The sequence below is a fragment of the Grampus griseus genome (genome assembly GCF_964374135.1).
Source record: "Grampus griseus genome assembly, chromosome: 16".
In the NCBI taxonomy this organism is placed as follows: domain Eukaryota; kingdom Metazoa; phylum Chordata; class Mammalia; order Artiodactyla; family Delphinidae; genus Grampus; species Grampus griseus.
In genome coordinates this window covers 30,609,129-30,630,154 of record NC_139010.1, presented here as the reverse complement: position 1 = coordinate 30,630,154, position 21,026 = coordinate 30,609,129, and the positions used below count along the sequence as shown (strand labels likewise).

Genomic DNA, 21,026 nt, shown 5'->3' with positions numbered 1-21,026 from the left:
CATAGGGTGTCCAAGCCAGGCACACTTCGCCAACTGTTCCATTGGTCAATAGACAGTTCTTGAAAGCCCAGCAAGTTTTGGGGGTCCTGAGCTAGCCCTCAGGGTGGCATGGAAGGACGGGGCCCACACAGCCTGGAGTTAGCTTTTGTTTGCTGAAGACAGTCACCCCACGTGGAAGGCAGTTCCTTTGGGACGGGCTCTTGCTACCAGCGGCAGTGGGGAGGCAGGATTAGGATTAACCTTCTTCCTTTGGGCAGTGGGGTCATGAGCCTTAAGGGGAAAACCTGGGTAACTGTTGCTCTAAAGGACGTGCCCCAAATCGGGGGAAGCTGCCTGATGAAGCAGCCACAAAAAGCACTACCAGGTGAGACAGAACGTAAAGCCCAGAACCTTCCTGAATCTCAGCTTGCATGAGAGAGAGAGTCTTGGAGAGAGAGTTATGTAGACCCTGAATGGCTTCAGTTCAACCTAGGAGGGGCAGCATGAACTTTGAGGACGGACCACTGTGTGATTTGGGTCGTGGGGTCTTTCGTCACCCCTGCCCTGCTTTCTATGTGATAAAATGCTGTCGAATTCCGCTGACAGGTCCTTCTTAAAATGCATTCCCATCAGATACAATTTCCAACAGTGGGAGGCGCTGGGAGTGAGAGGTAGGATGAGGAAAGCATGATTAGAAGGCTCGGCAGAGGGACAGACAAAATTCTAGCATATGTATTTGATATAAATATTATAGTTTTACAGAGGCATCTAGATCAATATATGCCACATTTCATCTACCTCTTTGACAAAGTGAGCGCAGTGTATTCAGGGAAAGCTGTATAGGATTTTCAATTTACTCCGTGTGATTTATTGTGGCAGGATAGCTATGGGTTTTTTAAGTTCTTTATACTTGTTCCAGTGAAGATGGATATAGTATCTTTAAAAGTAAACAGCCCAGAGCTGTGCATTTTACATTGTCTTCCTAGAGTGAGGCTCAGCGAAAGAGAGATCTGAGACCGCCCTGCCCTCGTGGGACGTGATGCAGTCGAATTTGCCTCAGTCCTCACTCCTCAGCTTTCTTTTTTTTTTTTGGGGGGGGGAGGGGAGTAAACAGGGGACCGAATTAAGAAGCTATTGCAGATGTCTAGAGAAGATAGGATGGCATGGATTAGGGTGGGGACAGAGAACTGGAACGCCGAGAGAGGATGCAGCAGCATCTGTGGGTGCGGCCCCGTCAGTCTGCGTCTCTTCATTTTCTAGTGATTGGCCCCGGGTCACACAGGACAACCCCCCACCCCCCGCCCCAGTCTCCTGATTCCTAGCCCAGGCTCCTTTCAGGGGCACCAGCTGTTTCAGTTTAGAAGACATCAAGCCGAGGGGGTAGGTCTGCCCATGCTCTGGCATTCACCTTGCACTGATCTCTGGACCTCTGTTTCCATATCAAAATAATGCAGGTACTAGACTAAACATACACCAAGGGCCATCCTGAGACTAAGAAGAACGGGAGAGCGTGGAAGGAAGCCTATCATTGGCACTTTCTCAAAGCCCACTGGCTTTAAGAAACATTACCGGAGTCTTTTTAAAAATGTGTAGATGTTCTCATTGAGCTACACGCCACCTCAGTGGATCTCTGGGTGCCTCATTTGCTGGAACCTTGGGAAGCTTTGTCTGGGAGACCCCACCCTGTCCTCTTATGCCTCCTGTCATGAGTCAGGTCCCCGAGTGATCCATTCTCAAAGACACCAGTGGAATTGAGTTCTGAAACTGAAGTTCCAACTCAGCTGGGGCATTCTGGCATTCCTGGCCCATCTCCAAGAAAGGTGTCGACAGAATGAGGATAATGTGCAGGGTTTCCTTCTGGAAGTGGAGATGGTTAACAATGGGAGGGGCACCCCAGTGTGTATTTAGTGAAGACGTACCCAGGAAATAAGCAACTGGCAGCCTTCTGGTGAAGCTGATAGAGTTTGTAATGGTCAAGCATCATTCTTCTTCTGGTTAAGTCACACTCAGCCCCCTTGATGCCAAGCCTGCTCCATGGCACACTAGCGTTACCCACTCCTGATCCAATCCATCCCATGTTTCTGGCCCTTACCCAAACCAGGCATGCTTGCTTACGCTGGATGAATAACTCCTTCCCACAGAATGCCATCGGCTACTATTTTGGCGTTTAAGATGGTTCCTCGCGTATCTGAGTTGGATCTTTTAATCCAAGCCTTTAAAATTAGTTTATCCCAAGAAAGAGTTGTTCACAGGACTTGAGAAAACTTTAAAAACCAGAAAGACCATCACATCAGGAATGGTTAATGATTTAGGTTTGTTGGCCATCTTCACAAACTTGAGTGGCCAGGCCCTGTAGACACCCATCATTAAGATTGCTGGTAGTCTAAAAACGTTCAAGTCCAGAGCCGCAGATGGGAAGAACGTTAGAGCCCTTCATAGCTAACTTTCCTAAATATTCTCTGTTGTCAGTGAATCTTTTAGCTTTTTGTTGTCTTCTGGAACCTTGGGCTGGACATGGCATAAAGTATCTAAAATGGACATTTATATCCCCTTGCAGCCCTTTGTCTTGCCAAATTGGGTGGCTTCAGTTCAAAACTTGGTCTAGAGTTTGTTGTCACTCAGCCTTTGCTGTCTTGAGCTCGCTGGCCTGGCTGATTAGACGCAGCTAGAATCCCGTGATACCACAAAGTGGTGATGCTTTAAGTCAGGGCCTCTCTCCTGGCCCAGGGAGGACCCTCCGACGTCTCCTCCACCATGTGTCTGAGAGGACCTTTTGTTGGCCCAGCCCTGTCTGTCGTGAAGGAGCGGAAGCTGAAATACCCAAACCTCTGCTCTCTCCATTTCATCACCTTTGTCTTTGTGAGAGTTAGAGGCTGACACCTGGCTCATATGCTGGGCAAGTCACTTTACCTGCCGTGGGACGTCAGGCACATGACTTAAGGAAATTGAGGTTCAGAGAGGTTATTTGAAAAGATACAAATAGTAGCAACACAGGGTTGTTTGAGGATCAGGTGAGAGAGACTCCAGGAGCCATAGAGCACTTCATATCTGTTACATCCTGATTTACAGATATCACATGAATCCTACCATTTAATCATTCTTAAAATGGCCCAGACTCTTTACTAGGCCCTTTGCATGTATTATCTGTTTAAATAAATCCTCAAGATAACCTCATGAATCAGGTTCTAGCTCCAGCCCCTCAGAGACTCTGACATTACAGTTGTAAAATGCAGAATGGGTACCTTGCCCAAGACTATTTGGTTACTTAGTGTCTGAGCTGAGCTACCCCAGGGCTATCAAAGTATGAATCTCACATGGTAGATTTGTAGGTGTCAAGGAATCCGACAGAGAGAATTTTAGATGAAGATCTTTTTGGCATTTCTCAAATCATGCACCGTGAACAGCCATCACTCTGCTTCCAAGGAGGGCACACCCTGCTCTCAATCTTAGAGTATTTTCAATTATATTTTCAGTCACTGAAGATGTGAGAAATTCTGCTTCTCTTCTCCCAGCAGTAACAGCTTTCTTCAAACTATTGCCCATGGAATTTTCAAAAGTCCTGAAACTATTTCTGGAAAATAACATTTCCCCTTTCACCATCCATCCCTTGCACTCCTGCAGGGCCCCTAGTGATTCCTCAGATACGGGCTGGTGGGAGCAGATCTTCTAATGCAGATGCTGATTTAGAGAGGCAGCTTCTCTCCATCCATCTCTTCTAACTGCATTCAAACATTTTCAATATGTGGGCTCCTTGATAGCTTACACTGTACGGAAAACAAAATGGAGGGAAATGATTATTGGCACAAAAGGAGGAAGCCGTAAATCTTCAAATCAGATAGAGGACAGATTGGAACAATATGGGTTCTCCAAGGTTGCCATGATAGTGTACTTAATAACTCTTCTTGGGCAAAAAGGCAGTCTGCTTTCAATCACTCTCGCTTTTTCTGAGCAAAAATACCAATTATGTTGAAGGAAGATTTTTTTTCTTCCTTTTTGATAAAGTCTGCTCTCCACCTCAGAAATCATGCTGTAGCTTAAAGATATATATTTTCAATTGTCTGGAATGGTATTGGACAGCTAGCACCAAATTAGAAAAGTCAGTCCTTTTTTTCTCCCCTCTCCTGCCAACATTTGTCTACTTCTTAAGAGAAGTGAAAGCTAATTAAAGGCTTAAGGGATAATATTGATTGCATTGGAATATATTTTATATGTACCCAGCACATTTTCAACTAAAAGAACCCTGTCTCTTTCTAAGGCTGAATAAATCAGCTGGCTGAATCTTTGATTCAAGGGTAAGAGGGTGGACTCATCTCCTTCCCCTCTGCTTCCCACACATCTGTCCTGGAGATGAATGAGCTCAGAGGAGGAAAAGGGAGTGCTGGCAGATGTTCATTCAGTTCTTTGCGTACAGGATAGGAAGGTTGAATGTTCTGGCATTTCCCTGGACCTATCATTGATTTGAGTCTAGCTCTGACTGGTAACCAGGCTTATGCTGGTATAGAACTTTGAGCTCTGCGATGCCTGGTGCAGGCGGCTGGATGGGTAGTATTAACCTCTCAGCTCCCTCTTCAATCGAATGGGGATAAGTAGCTTACCCAGGATCACACACGTCCTTGGTGGCAGAGCAGGGAGTGAAATCTGGCTTACTTTCGGGAAGAGTTCCAGTCACATATCTGTCCTGCAGAGGTGCCCATACATTGGATTCATGCTGGCCTTGTTCTCCGTGACGGAAGTTTGTAAGCAGAAAGCATTAGAATTGCCCCCAAAAAGCCCCACTGTCATTTGTGGAGAGGTCAGATATCAGGAGGGATATACTGTTTCTCAACCATTTTCTGAACATACTTGGCAAGTTCAAAATCAGAAGTCTTATTCAGAACATGCATATTCACTTGCAGCTTGTTTTGTCCACATAAATGCACGTTCGCCACAAGAAACAGTTTCAGATATGACCTGATGAAAATGTTTATAGTCCAGTTGTTCAACTTACATCATGTATTCTGACATACATACTGTGTGTTTCAGAAGGAACTTAGTCATACGGGTTTGGGGGCATAAAATTTGAATCAGTGGCCAAGGGACCTCCCTTAACCTAGTAGGTACTGGCTTGAGAACAAAGTGATTATATTAAAACGTCACTTCTGAGGGAGCCCACTGACATTCCACAATCCCCCCTCCAAGGGCCTCCACTTGCCCGATCGCTAAGTGCAGCACCGTAACAATGACGGTCCATAATGGTGATATTATTAACTGCATCATGCGTATTATTGATTTACTCTTTGTTCTGCATCATTATCCTTTCACCGATGAGTTTACTGCATTATTCTCGCACACTTAGTCAAGCACCAAATTACACCGAAAAGGGCAGGCTCTTGTAATGGCATCTAATGGAACATCGCATAAGCAATCATCGCTGCCTTCTCTTAGGAGCCGCCTCCAGCCAATGAGCTTTTCTGCCTTATTGGAATGTGCACAGAGCAATTATGAAGTGCAAGGGGCCTGGCCGTTCTAAATTTCCCCGCAAAATGACCGTACTTCGTGTTCACCACCTGCCCGTGCCTCACAGCCCAGCCAGGCAGTCAGCCTCTGTCACTGTCAGCCTGAGGGGCACAGGGATCTGGGCTGAGCCTTTTGCTGCAGTCTCTTTAGTAGAAGCCAGCAGGTTTTATCTCCACAGTCAGTCACGGGGCTAACTCTTGCACCAAAGAGCTTCCTCCTGACTAAGCATCATATGTAATAAGTATAAGTGGCCATAGTATAGCCCAGTGTCAAAGTCAGATTGGTCCAGGAGCCCAAAGATGTTGGGGAGACTGTTCTTTCTTCCTTGGGCTCATCTCCTCAGGGGGAGTTACCATCTCCAGAAACAGAAGTCCAAACCACCCCGAAATAAAGGCAGACAATTCCGTCTTCATCATCCCTTCCTAGCTTTTCTCCCCATCCTGAGGTAAATTCCTTTGTTTCTCATAGAAATCCCAGGCACCCTAAGGAAGCAGCTGTCTGGGGATGCACAGCCTGCCTGCGGCACGATCTCAGATTCCATAGGTGTCCCATCCCCATTTAGCCCTGAGTAATGCTCACTTACTGTAAAGTGTTACATGCGCCCGTCGTCAGAGGAGTTATGGCGGAAAAGTGCAAAATTTCCTTTTTAGTGCTTACGGCCAGCAGAGCCCATAATGTGTCAAGCTGCACATTAGCCACCCTGATAAAAGTCCGCTTTCTTACACACAAAATCATCATTTCAACAAGAGTTGTTATCTCATTACCTGATAAGCTCTATGTCATAAACCAAGACTCATTCGGTAAATCTCCCGGGAGGACGCTTTGTGGGCAGAAAGGGAGAGATATGAATCTGCAAGGGACTTGATAATGCAGCGTTTAAGCTCAAGCATAATGTCACTTATTGTTAAATGCATAAAACCACTTGGCCGAACGGCTGGGCTTTTAATAGGATTTTGTGCAGCATCAGGTGAGAAGCCATATGGTCTTCTGTCAAAGAGTCTCTGAGCACCCTCCAGCCCCGCTGCTTTGCCTCACTGCCCTCCGGGGAGGGGAGCTGGGCTTTACTGAGCCTCCTTGGGGGGAGACAAATGCTTCCCTGCAGCTGCGCGCTTCCTCTGTCTGGCCGCGGGTGGGTGCCGGGGCATCGCTGGGCTGGCCTCATCTAACTGGCCTCTCCCATGCAGGCACATTGTGGTCTGTGGACACATCACGCTGGAGAGCGTTTCCAACTTCCTGAAGGACTTTCTGCACAAGGACCGGGATGATGTCAACGTGGAGATTGTCTTTCTTCACAAGTAAGAGGCCCCTGCTGTTTCTAGACCCTCCACCCAACCAGGCACCTCTAGGGGGACGCCTCAGGTGTCTGGAGGAGGGGTGATGTGAGGGCAGCATTCGGGGGGCAGAGCAGAGTTGAATCAGCCACGATCCCTGCTGGGCTCATTGGGGAGGATGTTCTGGAACCGACGGAAAGGAAGCAACGCACTCGTTCAGTGAATAAGACCAGTATCTGTCTCTGTGGAAGCAATTCTGGCAAGTAACAGTGGGGTTCATTATGGGTCAGACACGTCAGTACTGTCCCCTCAGCTGTCTGGATCTATGCGATCCAGGTGTGTCCACAGTGTCTGGTGTGGGTGATTAGCTGTGTGGTGTAGATTCTTTATGAGTGCAGGACTGACATAGTGGCCAAGCAAGACAGAGACATAAGAGGAAGCAGGGTACAGGGTAGTAGCAGCAGTAACAACAACAGCTGTCGTTCCTAGGAACCTTCGGTGTAGGACACAGTGCTGGTCACCACAGCCTCTCCTGAAATCAACAGAGGGCGTAAGAGTACATGCTTGACTCAGACTTCAGTCTGAATCCCGATTCAACCAAGTACTGAACAAGTTCACCTCCCTGGGCCTCAGTTTCCACATCCATAAGATGGGGAGATCACAATGGTTTCTTGGGCTATTTTGAGCATGAAAAGAAGTAATCCATTCCAAGTATACAGAGCAGAATCAGGCACACAGTAAGTGCTCAATAAATGTTAGCTGTTATCATGAGAGAGAAAATACATTAGGCTGCCCAATGTACTTAGGAGGTAGGTCTTATCAAGTTTGTTTTACAGGTGAGGAAAGCAAGTTCTTTGCCTGATCCCCTTTTAGGTAAAAGGTAGTCCGTAACAGGGGTGGAGAGTTGGGGGATACAGGCATGTTGACGTGGGTGGCACCCTCTTCCTTTATGGAGATGGGGCTATCATGGGGGCCAGTCTTAGCCCCATGTTGCCAAGGGACAAAGCTCACACGTTGGTGTTGGCTCCGTGTGGGGTTGACCACCCAGGACTCAGTCCTGCTCTGAGATCCCACCGAGGTTGACTTTCCTATAGCTATCCGGTGCATCTCCTTCCTTTCGGCATTTGTGAATATGAAACTGACCATGTCTGAGCACCAGCATTTTTCTTCTTAGCACTGACTTATCCAAGTTCTGAAAAGACCAGCCAGGCCACGGGCACAGGAGCAGAGCCCACAGATCCAATTAACTGCTTAGCTGCCGATGGCCAGCTGTGGGGCCCATCCTCTGCTGAGCGTTTGGAAGGTTCAAGACAAGTATAGTGTATAGGTTCTGCCCTCATCTTGGTTTGGCATGTCAAGATGAGCACCTGTGCAGCAATTGGAGCACAACATGGATCCTCCAGTAACGGACTGATGTCAGTTTAATCAAGTGGCAGAATCACACGGGGCATCTGTATCGGGGAGAGGGCACCACTCCTTGTATTTCTGGGGCAGGCAGGCTTCCTGAAGGAGGACTGGCTTGTCCCGGATCTGGAAGACTGGCTGGATTTGCACAGGCGGCTGCTTTTCTCTCACCCACTGCCTTAGTCTGAATCAACAAGCTGGCTGTTACTGCTTCAATTGCTAGGACCCCAGCATCTATCAGTGTCAGCCTTGTCGTCCATGGCCCAGTTAATTAACCTCTCAAAGCTTTGGGTTAATAGCATCCCTTCCTGTAGAGTTGTTTTTGAGGTTTAAATGAGTTAATACTTGTCAAGTGCTTAGGATGGTAGCTGCCACATAGTAAATGCTCAGGAACATCAGCGGTTATGATCGTTACTGAGTACTAAGAACATTAGCTGTTATGATCATGACTGAGTACTAAGAACATTAGCGGTTGTGATCATTACTGAGTACTACATAAATGTTGGGCAAGGGTTGATCAACTCAGTCCTTGGCACCCAGTAGGCACAGTACCTAACAGAGAGTAGGTATTTTTCATCTCTGCAGAAATAATCAATGAATGAACAGGTCCACCAGTGTTTTAATCCTTGCCCTGCAATGGGAAGGATGGCTGTGTAGCTCAGCACCAAGAATGATGACTAGCGTACACACGCTGAATCAAGAGCGATACCGAGAGTGGATCAGCTCTGTGTAGGGCTGCTCAGAAGGGACGTTTTTTTGATCTAGGCCCTGGGGAGTGAAAAGTCCATGAGGTAGAGAAGCAGGGAAAAGGCTTTTGATGGAAGGAACAGCGGGAGGCTCTGCCAGGGAGACTTCTGGCTAATCCCTGATGTCACAGCCTCAGTTTCTCCATTCATAAAATAGGGATTCCATTCATCATGCCCCATAGGCCTCAGACTCTGTAAAGGTTATGAACTCTCCATTTTACCTTCGTACTGGTTTTGGTTTTCAGTTGGGCTGGGGTTTTACTTCTCTTGAGTGTGAGCCTCTTATTTATGGCCAGAAAGGGGGCTGCTTTGAAGGTGAAAACCTTTTTCCCATGTCTCTCTCTGTGACAGTTGGAGAGAAGGGAGGTCATGGAGGCTGAATACCTGAGTCTGTTATATTAATGGCTGTTTCTTCTCTCCCTGCCCAGCATTTCCCCTAACCTGGAGCTTGAAGCTCTGTTCAAACGACATTTTACTCAGGTGGAATTTTATCAGGGTTCAGTCCTCAATCCACACGATCTTGCGAGAGTCAAGGTAAGAAGGAAGAAGTGACTTCTGCTTTTACTCCGTCTGGGGGTGTGTGACTCTGTGGTGAAGGGACATGCGTCCCAGGGTGGCCAAGAGTCACCTCCATACCCCTAATGAGATAAATCAGATACTACCAACCTTGGTATCACCCTTACACTGGTCCCAGGACTTTGTTCTGCCTGCACATGGTGGACCACCTGTAAGCATTCCACATGTGGACTTGTTGTACATAACATGCTAGACATCGCTGGTTGCCTCAATATTAGCACTGCTAAAGGAAGTAGACCAGTTGTATGGACTCAATATATAACATAACAATCAAGTAATTCCCATTTTGAATACTTAAATTGGGCTCAATGTAGCTCTGAAATCTGTTATTTACGTCAGAAAGAAACATTAAGGATACACTATAAAATAAAGTTTACCGAAGCCATAACACATTTTGAGCTTCCTTTTTTCCTCACCAAGGACTAAAGGTGCAAAACTAAACACTCAGGTATCTGATAGCACTTGGTAATGGGCTAATCTTTCTTTCTAGAACCTAGTAGGTTAGGACCTTCTTATAAAGCACACCTAAGGCTTATAAGGGAAAGGGATACAGCAGAATGGCATCTGCTACTTTACTCATTTCACATAGATTTTGTAAGCATGTTCAATATTTGCACGCCAGTGGAGATAGATTAATATTTTGAATCCACTGACATCTAAATGCTTACTGTGGTCACCACATAATGCAGTAAATAATGTAATTGGCAAACGTGAATAAGCCAAAAGGATTTGGGTAAATTCTTTACTTTATGAAAGAAGGAAAACTAGAGACAATTTGTGACATACCATGGAGGAAACCATGGCCTCCCACCAAATGCAAGAATGGTCTGTTATAAGTACAACATCCCAAGTAGGGCAGACCTGAGCCAGAATGGGAATTCTTATGCTTACAGAGTCCTGTTAATATTATCCAGACCTGATCTGAGTTATGTCTAATGTGGAATCTTATGGGAACTTGGGGAAAATAGTTACTGTCCGTGGACCTGATTTAGATGCAATCAATACTTTGCACAACTCCTCATCCCCTCAAAGGAATAAGCCTCTGTTGGTACATGTTTAGATAAGTCAGTAGGTTGTATTTCGAGGTCATCTGTAACATCATTTCATACACGTAGATTCGTTGTCTTTTGAATATCTGAATGCTAATTGGATACTAAACAGTACTGAGCTGTTGTCTGAGTTAGGGCTCTCATTTCCTCTTATTTCACAGTTAAGATGTGAAAAAAAGGTTAGGTGAAGGACTTTGGACTCTAAATTTCTGAATCCCCAATGACTCAGTTAACTTGGTAGCCTGAGAGAAGAGGTTTAGCCCCCCTAACGCCATTTCCTGACTGGAAAAGTTAGGATGATGGTGCAGATGGTGGGGAAAGGAGATGGAGAGGGGACCGAAAGGCTTAATTAATTGTTATCTCAAGAAATCCAGAAAGCTTACGTGTAAAAGGCTATGCAGAATGGGAAGTGTAGTTACCAAGGTACACATTGTCCCCTCCAACAGCAACAAGATGAACTATTTATATCATAACAAGAAATTGCAACCTACACTTTTGACAAAAACTATAATCTCTCAGAATTACTGTTTTTTTCTTTCCTTTCAAAGCACCAGGTTCCCCCAGAGCCATCAACAGAGAGAGACGGCAACCAAGCATGGCTATTTATATGTTTGTGTTCTGTGATTTTCCTTTTGGTGTCTTAGATAGAGTCAGCAGATGCGTGCCTAATCCTTGCCAATAAGTACTGCGCAGACCCCGATGCTGAAGATGCCTCCAACATCATGAGGTAAGCCTGGGGAGGCGGGAAGGCTCTGGGCTGGGTGCTGTCTGGCCACTCGCTCTCCTGTGGGGTCCTTTGCAGAGCACTGTCTCTGTGGGACCTTCTTTCCTCATTAGCCATCCTACAACTAGCCATCTGCATAGGCCTAAGGCAGGGTGGGGAACTGAGGCTGTGGTGGGTACAGAGGGTAATGACACAAGGCCTCATTAACTGAAAGCTCATCCTCAAAAGATAGGAGCTCTGGGCTTCCCTGGTGGCGCAGTGGTTGAGAGTCCGCCTGCTGATGCAGGGGATGCGGGTTTGTGCCCCGGTCTGGGAGGATCTCACATGCCGCGGAGCGGCTGGGTCCGTGAGCCATGGCCGCTGAGCCTGTGCGTCCGGAGCCTGTGCTCCGCAACGGTAGAGGTCACAACAGTGAGAGGCCCGCGTACTGCAAAAAAAAAAAAAAAAAAAAAAAGATAGGAGCTCTGGGACTCACAGCCAGTCTTGGGGTGGAGGACTAGCGAAGGAAAGATAGATTTCATTGGGAGCAGGCCTGAACTAAGGTACCATGTTCCCTGGGGGGGAGTGGGCCTGAGAAATCTGAACTGTAAACGATTTCGCTCCCGGGAGACAGTTTGGAATAGCTGGAGATGTTCTTGTTTGTCATAGTTAGGGGACGGTGCTGCTCATGTCTGCTGGGTAGAGGCCGGAGTTACTGCTCAACATCCTGCAGTACACAGGACTGCCCCCCACAGCAGAGAATTAGCCGGCCCCGAATGTCAATAGTGCCAAGGTCGAGGAGCCCCAGGTTAGAGCTTTCCGAGTGTGTCTATAGCACACATAGATGAATATTTCCCACAAAGAGGGGTTTGTTAACCAATCAGCTTGTTTCAACCAGTTTCCCCAAATGAAATAGTTTGTTTTTGTTTTAATTACTTTATTTATTTATTTTTGGCTGCATTGGGTCTTTGTTGCTGCGCGCAGGCTTTCTCTAGTTGCGGCGAGCAGGGGCTACTCTTCGTTGCGGTGCGTGGGCTTCTCATTGCAGTGGCTTCTCTTGTCACGGAGCATGGGCTCTAGGTGCGTGGGCTTCAGTAGTTGTGGCACGCGGGCTTAGTAGTTGTGGTGCGCGGGCTCAGTAGTTGTGGCGCGTGGGCTCAGTTACTCCGCGGCATGTGGGATCTTCCCGGACCAGGGTTCGAACCCGTGTCCCCTGCCTTGGCAGGCGGATTCCCAACCACTGTACCGCCAGGGAAGTCCCCTGAAATGGTTTTCTTCCCTGAATGCCTCCTCAGTACTTTGAATACTACAAATTCCTAAGATAATGTTCTAGAGAGACTTTCTCAAACCTATTTGACTACAGGCCCCCTCCCCCTCCTTTTTTTTTTTTTTTATTTTTTTTTTTTACAGAACATCTCCTGGCAGGGCTGGGGGAGGTGGGGGGTCGCTCTTTGGAAAACACTGCCCAGCGCCTTTCTCGTAAACGCGCAGGGCCCACCTGAGGCCGTTCTCTGGCCAACTCCTGCTCCTTATTCTGTTCTTATTTCAGGAGAAAACTGTTCCATTTTTGTTCTTTGTATAGACCCATATTCCAGACATCTTGGGACTATGAAATGACTACAAAGTTAAGATATTTTGCTCCACTTAGTGAAAACCCTTTTGGATTCTTCTCTCCTGCAGCATAAATTGCAGCAGGAGGAGGTAATAAAGAGAACCTTCTGGAGAAGAGATGAACCAAGAGGAAACATTTCACTCCCAGTAGATTCCCAGGAACTCTTGCCTAACTGCAAACAGCTATCCTTTGGGTCTAGACCAAGATTCCCCTCTTCCTACAGCTTGGTTTACTGCTGTGAATTTACCTGAGTCAGAGGGTAGGGAAGTTGTCTTTGCACCATTACAATGCTCGCATCTCCTTCGCTTTGCTTTCGCTCAGTGGCCCCAGGTGACATGAGCTTTCCCGTCAGTGAGGGGGCAGAATTCCTCTGAAGCACATCCTCCACTCAGCATCTGGTCCTTGCGTCTGGCAAGCAACATCTGGCACAATGTTCTCTTTCTACTCACCTTTCTTCAGCAGTATGCCTAGTGCAGTCATCTTAAGAGAGTTGATGCATGGACTCCTGTAAGCACTGGGCTTGCCAGGCCGCAGGGAGATGGTGGAATGGGGACCTGCTTCCACACCTGAGCCTGTCCCCTAACTAGTCACAGCCCCAGCTTAGGGTGCATCAGTTGGCCCTTTCGTTGAACTAGGATTTGTGTCCTTCACGTTTTTTTGTGTCATTTGAAGTGACAAAAATGTAGGTTTTCGGGAACATGATTTTCAAAAGTTCAAATGGAAAACCAAAAGAAGAGGAAGCTTAATGTTTACCCCACAGAGAAATTTAGGGCTGGCCCTGCCTTTTTTATTTTAAGTGAATGATTGAAATGATAACAGCTTTGAGGTGGGCATTTCTCTTAATCACAATATTTTACTTAAGCCCTGACTACAATAGGGTTAATATGAAGACATACAGGGTATCTGGGTGATTGGCATGATGCCACGGCGTAAAAATGACTGAAAAAGGTAGTAGCAGAAATGTGATTCAGCCATTCGTTAACGGAATCAGAACGAAGGCCCGGGGAGCAAAAGGAAATGGGAAGCTCAGGGTTAAAAGAAGGGATCTGTCTTTCCCTTATTTGTATAATCCTCCTTTCCCCGTAGTTTAATGAGACCAATCTGCCCGTTTTGAAATTAAAATGTCGAAGATCCATTTGAAATGAGCTAATGCAGAAAACTGGCTGATGCTGTGAACTGAATTCCGAGGGCTGACAGAGGCTCAAAGTCCTTGAGTTATAAGCATGGGCCAACACAACACTTTTTCAAAAATAAAATGAAATCCTTCAAGTGCAAAAGCCCAAAAGGGTGAATTTGTGCAGGAAGAGGCTTCCGCGTGATCCATTTCCTAAATTCCCAAGTGGCAGCTTTTCAGACAAAACTGCTCCCCAGCTGCCTCCTCTCCATCTTTGCACGAGAAGGGATGAAGCATAGGGCATTTCCTGGTGGGAAGTTGTGGGGTGGTCATGACCAGTGCACTTGCATTTCCGATGAGGCTTAGGAGGTGGGCCTTTCTGTGGAATCCCAGTCTTTAGCCTTCCTTGTCACAGAAGGAAATGTACAATGTCACCTCTGACAGAGTGGGTAATGACAAAAACCATAACTTGCATGTGGAGAGAGCTTTTAATGATTTCAAAGCATTTTCACATCTGGTTTTTCACGTGCTGCTCATACCAAGCCTGTGAAATACATAAAGCAGGTACCGTTGCCCCCAATGTCCAGATGAAGAAACAGTCACGGAGAGTCCAGGGATTTCCTGAAGGTCACTCAGTTTGTTAGTGTAGCAGCTGGGACTGGAATGCAGGTGTTTCTGTTCCTCTGCTCCCGGCCCCTCCCTTGCAGCACAGTGATTGTTGTGGGGAACAGGAGGGGGGGTTAGAGTAGTAGGGGGCTGGCGATAGTTAATACCAAGTAGGGACTGAGAGCAGTTTGGGGGAATTTTCCACCAGCCCACGACCTCCCCGAGGCCTTGACACTTCACTGTAACCGGCATCAAAGTCATTGTTTAGATGCTGTTAGCTATCCCAGGCTGAGTCGTGTGATACGATAGGCCCATCCTAAGAGCCCTGCTCAGAAATCATTTTTGTGACAGTGGCCATGTGTGCGTGACAATTAGAATCATTTGTCAGGCTGCTTGTATGATTTGTCACGTTGTCTCATGTTGTTAACTTGGAGAATTGGACTCAGAGCAAATCGTTTCCGGGCTCCTCCCTAGGGTATGTGAGATGGCAAACCTCTGTTGGCCCCATGAGTTGAGCTTGTTTTATTTCGAGGCCCATGTGGGCAATAAGCCCGTGACTGCTGCTCCAGAACCCCCATGCCCGGTACACACATGCCATCACCGAGACACCACGGGACCTCTCTCTTCTTTTATGCCTAGGACATGGCCTGTGGCCCTCCTGTGATTTCCTTTTCACATGACCACGGGACATGGCAGTGGAAACACAGTGTAACTTAGCCCAGTGGCTGCAACCTCTCTGAAGGTCCAGGCTGCTGGCCCTACATTCACTCCATTTGGATGTAATCAAATTAATCTTCCCATCAGACTCCAAGGGTGAGGCACACCCTGGCTCAGCTTTTGTTCTTTTCTTTTTCAGAGTCATCTCCATAAAGAACTACCACCCGAAGATAAGAATAATCACTCAGATGCTGCAGTATCATAACAAGGTAGGGCAGTGAGAGCCTGTCACAGGCTCAGCGATGCACACGGGGGTCCAGGCTCTTCCCCCTTCCCAGACAGCCACACACGCATGTGCGTACATGCACGAGCACACACACCAATGCAATCCAAAGGCCTGGGTAAAGAGGAGTGGTGGGCAAAAACCTCCCTGGGACGTTTCTTCAGTCCAAACACCTCGTTTGCAGTTGGGCACTGGAGGGAAACTCCTTCACGTATTGACTCATTCGTTCAGGAAGCATCTGTTGGTCCCCTAGGTTCAGAAATATTGATGTGTCTTTAGATCCCATTCCAACAACTTCGAATTCTTATGTGCCACACTCATTTCTTCCATGGGTATTTATTGAGTACTACTATGTGGTCAACACTGGGCCTCACCCACAGCCCCCCAGTCCCGGTGGAAATAGTGAAGCCCTGTTCTGTGCCCTCAGGGATTTTGCAGTCAAGGTGTAGAGTGTCCCAGGCAAGTGAGCACTTTTCTCTCTGAGACCAGATGAACTTGGCGGGACAGACCACGCACTGGGTGGAGAATGTGGAAAACCGCATCCTGAAATTCAAGATGAGAATTTGCACCGTTGAATTTAGGAAAATAGTTGGCTATCCAGAGATTAAACATAAAGGAATTTTCCTAGTGTTACAGTTTACAGGGAGATCAGGAAGAAAACAAATGTTGGAGTCTGTGCTGTTTCCCTCGTGGTTACTTCTCCATAAACCAGAGTCCTGTCTCTCATTCAAAGGCAATGCTCCTTTGCTCGGCCATCAGTAGCCTCCCAGGAAAACAGCTTTGGGGGAGGGAAGGTGGCACCTTTCTGTGTTTGACATGGAACCAGTTATGAGAGACCAGAGGCTGCTCAGTACCTGCCACCAGGTGTCCTGTCTGGACAGAATCACTCCCTGCTGGGTTGTGAGTGAGCGTGTGTCCCATCATATGCGCCATATTCCCTACGAAATAGGCAGTCCGGTGGCCCAGAGAGGACTCCCTTCTGCCAAATGCGCCAGTGCCACGCCATTATTTCTTAATTGCTGGCAAGCGCTGCCCCATGTCGCCGTGTGGAAGCCCATCGGAGGCATTGTTGACTGTGGAGCCTGCTGTTGGTGACTGGGCTGCCGCTCGGGCTGCTGCCCACCGCCCGCTGCTGCCCAGCCCTCCCAGGTGGCTCCACTGCAGGCTGTGCCACGCTCCAGCCAGTGGGTTGGGTGGTGGGCACCCAAGGTCACAGTGTCCTGTTCGTCTCTGGAAAACCCAGGACACTGAAGAGAGAAAGTGAGGGTATTGGTAACTCACCGGCATCAAACTGGAGAAGTTCTTTACCAGCAGCCTTGGTAGGGGGAGGTGAATTTTATGAGCAGGGCTGTGGCCGGTGACAGCTCCCGAGGCAAGGAACTCTCCCTCTTTCCTTTGTGATTTGAAATTTCATTTAGTGTGGGAGTGCTTTAAGCTGTTGTTTAGATTTGGGGCTGCATTTAGATTGAATAGGAAAATTAATGTTGTATGTTTAGAAAGGGATGTCAGTTCCTTTTTTTCTCCTTCCAATGAGTGCTAATGCAGCATCTTCAAGGAATTAAGGAGGATTTCAGCTCTGTGAGTCTTGTCAGACTCAGAAGTAGTTCCACGGACCTAGGATCCAGATGGCACTGGTCAGCATTCACACGATCATAGCAAGCTTATCATAGCAAGCCGAACATCTTTCACAAACGTCTGCCTTATCATTATTCAGAAACAGTGCTGAAGACATCAACCGACCCATGGTTATTTGCTTAAAACGCATTTTGTTTAGAGCCACGCCAATCTATTTGGGTTCCAGAGTTAGGAAGAGTCACTTATGAGACTTTGTCCTTTAAGATGTGTGAGAGTGAAAGGGACATGGTGACTTTGTTACAGGGCTCTTTATCATTTCATTTTTGTCCTGCAGAGAAGGAACAGGAAGTCTGCTGGTCATTATTTGTCATCTCATTCCTTGAGAGCTGCAAATAGACATTCTTCACCTTGCTTTACAATTTTGCTGTTTTTTTTTTTAACATTTTTATTGGAGTATAATTGCTTTACAATGGTGTGTTACTTTCTGCTTTATAACAAAGTGAATCAGTTATACATATACATATATCCCCATATCTCTTCCCTCTTGCATCTCCCTCCCTCCCACCCTACCTGTACCACCCCTCTAGGTGGTCACAAAGCACCGAGCTGATCTCCCTGTGCTCTGCGGCTGCTTCCCACTAGCTATCTGTTTTACATTTGGTAGTGTATATATGTCCATGCCACTCTATCACTTCGTTCCAGCTTACCCTTCCCCCTCCCCATGTCCTCAAGTCCATTCTCTATGTCTGCGTCTTTATTCCTGTCCTGCCCCTAGGTTCTTCAGAACCTTTTTTTTTTTTTTTAGATTCCATATATATGTGTTAGCATACGGTATTTGTTTTTCTCTTTCTGACTTACTTCACTCTGTATGACAGACTCTGGGTCCATCCACCTCACTACAAATAACTCAATTTCGTTTCTTTTTATGGCTGAGTAATATTCCATTGTATATATGTGCCACACCTTCTTCATCCATTCATCTGTTGATGGACACTTAGGTTGCTTCCATGTCCTGGCTATTGTAAATAGAGCTGCAATGAACATTGTGGTCCATGACTCTCTTTGAATTATGGTTTTCTCAGGGTATATGCCCAGTAGTGGGATTGCTGGGTCGTATGGCAGTTCTATTTTTAGTTTTTTAAGGAACCTCCATACTGTTCTCCATAGTGGCTGTATCAATTTACATTCCCACCAACAGTGCAAGAGGGTTGCCTTTTCTCCACACCCTCTCCAGCATTTATTGTTTGTAGATTTTTTGATGATGGCCATTCTGACCAATGTGAGATGATATCGCATTGTAGTTTTGATTTAATTTTGCTGTTTTTAAGATCCTATCTACCCTTCACAATATTATTTTTCTTTCTCTCTTGGCACTTTCTCTGTACCCATGACTAGATGCCCAGAGATCTCCATCCATTAAAACTTGCTTTCAGGAAAAAACCTGGTAACATACATGTACACTTATATCCCTGTCAGCATATTCCAAAGGATAGTTAATTCCATAATTGGATATCAGATTTAAAAGATAAAGAATTTCAATCCCCCGTGATCTAACGATGGTGCTATTCTAGGACCTAGAGGGATGTAGGGAAGCTGTCCTCTTTCTCTCCATATAAAACTCGTTCTGAGTTTGTCATCATAATAATCTCAGACACTTGTGTCATATTTTAGGGTTTTAAAAGAGTTTTGACATCCATTATCCCATTTAGTCCTCATTTGACCATCTGTGCGTTTTAGTATCCCAGTGTGACGGCAGACCGTGGGTCTAAGCTCTGTCTCAGAGCGTCTCTGATGGGTACAACTCATGGTCACTGGGCAGCCAGTGAGCTAAGAGACAGAACTGCTGAAACTGCCACCTTCTCATTCAGTAGAGCCACAGGCTGTTGAGCCAAACTGTGGTTCCTCTGAGTAGGACTTACAGAAGGATGGAGGTTCTCCAAAGTGGATCTGTTTACCCCCAGTAGAATTCAGGGAGAGAAACACTCAGCCTCACCATCTCCCAGCATGGAAAGGACACGGCACAGGGGCATTGTCTGATTTGAGCGCAGATGGCTTAAAACTCTTGAAGGAAAGAATGCTTTGGGACATCTTGGAAAGGTTCACTCCTGATGACCTAGCTGTTAGTGGACTTTTAAAATGTTCCTAGCAGACTCTACAGAAAGAGGTCTTTGTCTCTGACCTGAAGCCAAGTCCCAGTGGCCGAATGGAGATGCAAGTTCTTTGAGCTTTCTCACTGTAAACCCTTACACTTGAGCAGGAGTGTTGAAGTGTTTTCTCTGAGACAACCTTCTTTCTTCCTCATGGCAGCTTCCCTAACGTTGCATGTGTAGTGAGAGATGGCCCTGGGGCTGGAATTCATCTCTCCTGGTTCCCAGGACAGCCTGTTTGCACGTTCCTTTCGTCTCAAACAGAGGGAAGCCCCAGTCCTGTTCGTCCTGCCTTAGCAGGGCTGGTTCTCCAGATGAGAGGATTTGCCTCTAGACTCCTATGTAGTAACACTGGCGTCTTCTACTGGACACTGGACCCAAAGTTCCCTCAAATGAAAAAGGACAGAGTTGCCAGAAACGAACAAGTTGAGTTCCTGGGTCAGTCACCCTTCTTTGTTTGGTGCACACAGACCTTCCAGCCTTTGGCATGTCCCTTGCGGCTCCCTGCCCCACGATTGGGAAAGATACGGTGGCCAAAAGAGGAAGCTGAGAAATGAAACGAACTTGACTTTTCTGTATAATAACATGTAAAATATGTCTAAGGAACTCAATACCAGATGGGTACATGAGGGACCCAAGACATAAAATCCTAGACTTCATACCCTGGATGGCATATGGGGATGTGAGAAACCATCTTAAAAAGATTTGTTTGTTTATTTGAAGTTGCCATGAAGGTTACATAGTGTCTGTCTGGGGCTTGGACCACCCAAATCTCCTTTTACACTTGATGATTTACTTGTTCATGACTTACATTTAATTTCTCCTCATTCTTCGCAGATGACGTTCATGCAAATGAGTATTTCTCTACTTAGCCTGATGTATTCCCTACGATGCCAGGGAAGTAAAGGGGAAAAGTGGCCTTCTTAAGCCAGTGAGGGGTAGGGAGAGAAATGGGATACAGGGCAGGCCTAATTGCTGGAATTGAGTCTGTGATGTGGGAAGGTCTCTGATACTCAGCTTGACAGAAATTCCCATCTGCTCCTGCCCACACATGGGACTATTTTAACAGCTCTCATCAGGGAGAATCTTCCAGGAGTAAACACTGCCGGGTTAGGATTCACAAGATTGTTACAGAACAGGATTTTGCAAGAGGGAATTTCACAAGAGTGGTATTTCTGAAAGCCAAGCACAGAGCCATTGCACTTGGTCTTGGCTCCACAGTGGAGCCTCCCATCTCCTCCTGGCAGCACACCTGTCGTATATTGTCCTGCATATATACCTCCTTCATGCTCCTTGCGCTTGCTGACACGTGGAGAGAAACAGTCATTTCAGGATCATAGAGTCTTGGCACTAGCAGGAGCCTCGAAGGGCTCTGACTCAGCCTCCGGTGCAAAGCAACAGTCTATCTACTGAGACTTGGAGAAACACGCACTGAGTTTGAGGGAAAGAGACCTTGCATTTCTGGAGGCAGCGTTCTCCATTTTTTAGACAAATTACATCCTTAGAGATTTCCTTTATAAAACAAGCTTAAAAAGTGCTTTCTTGTAATACACACCAGTCATTCCTAATTCTGGCACTTGGAACAAAGCAAGACAAGTCTAATCTCTCCTCATCATAGCAGCACCCGAAGTGTTCACAGATAACTATCCTGTCTCCCTGGAGGAGGGGCCCTTCTTCGGACCAAAGGCTGCTGGCTCTCTTCACTGTTCCTCCAAAGATGTTTTCTAGAACCCACGTCTCGTCTCATGCTTGTCATTTTTCTCGGGGGGTTATTCAGTTATCAATTTCCCTTTTAAAATCTGACTGTC

General features: G+C 46.6%; 1 protein-coding gene across 7 annotated transcripts in view; it reads left to right on the top strand.

Moving 5' to 3' along the window:
* KCNMA1 (potassium calcium-activated channel subfamily M alpha 1) overlaps nt 1-21,026 on the top strand; it is a 747,855-nt gene that overhangs the window by 527,292 nt on the left and 199,537 nt on the right. For all 7 annotated transcript variants that reach the window (XM_082673143.1, XM_082673147.1, XM_082673146.1 and 4 more), the window contains 4 exons: nt 6,660-6,770; nt 9,325-9,430; nt 11,166-11,248; nt 15,413-15,482. In XM_082673143.1, the coding sequence (XP_082529269.1) occupies nt 6,660-6,770; nt 9,325-9,430; nt 11,166-11,248; nt 15,413-15,482 (370 nt within the window). The remainder of the gene's footprint in view (nt 1-6,659; nt 6,771-9,324; nt 9,431-11,165; nt 11,249-15,412; nt 15,483-21,026) is intronic.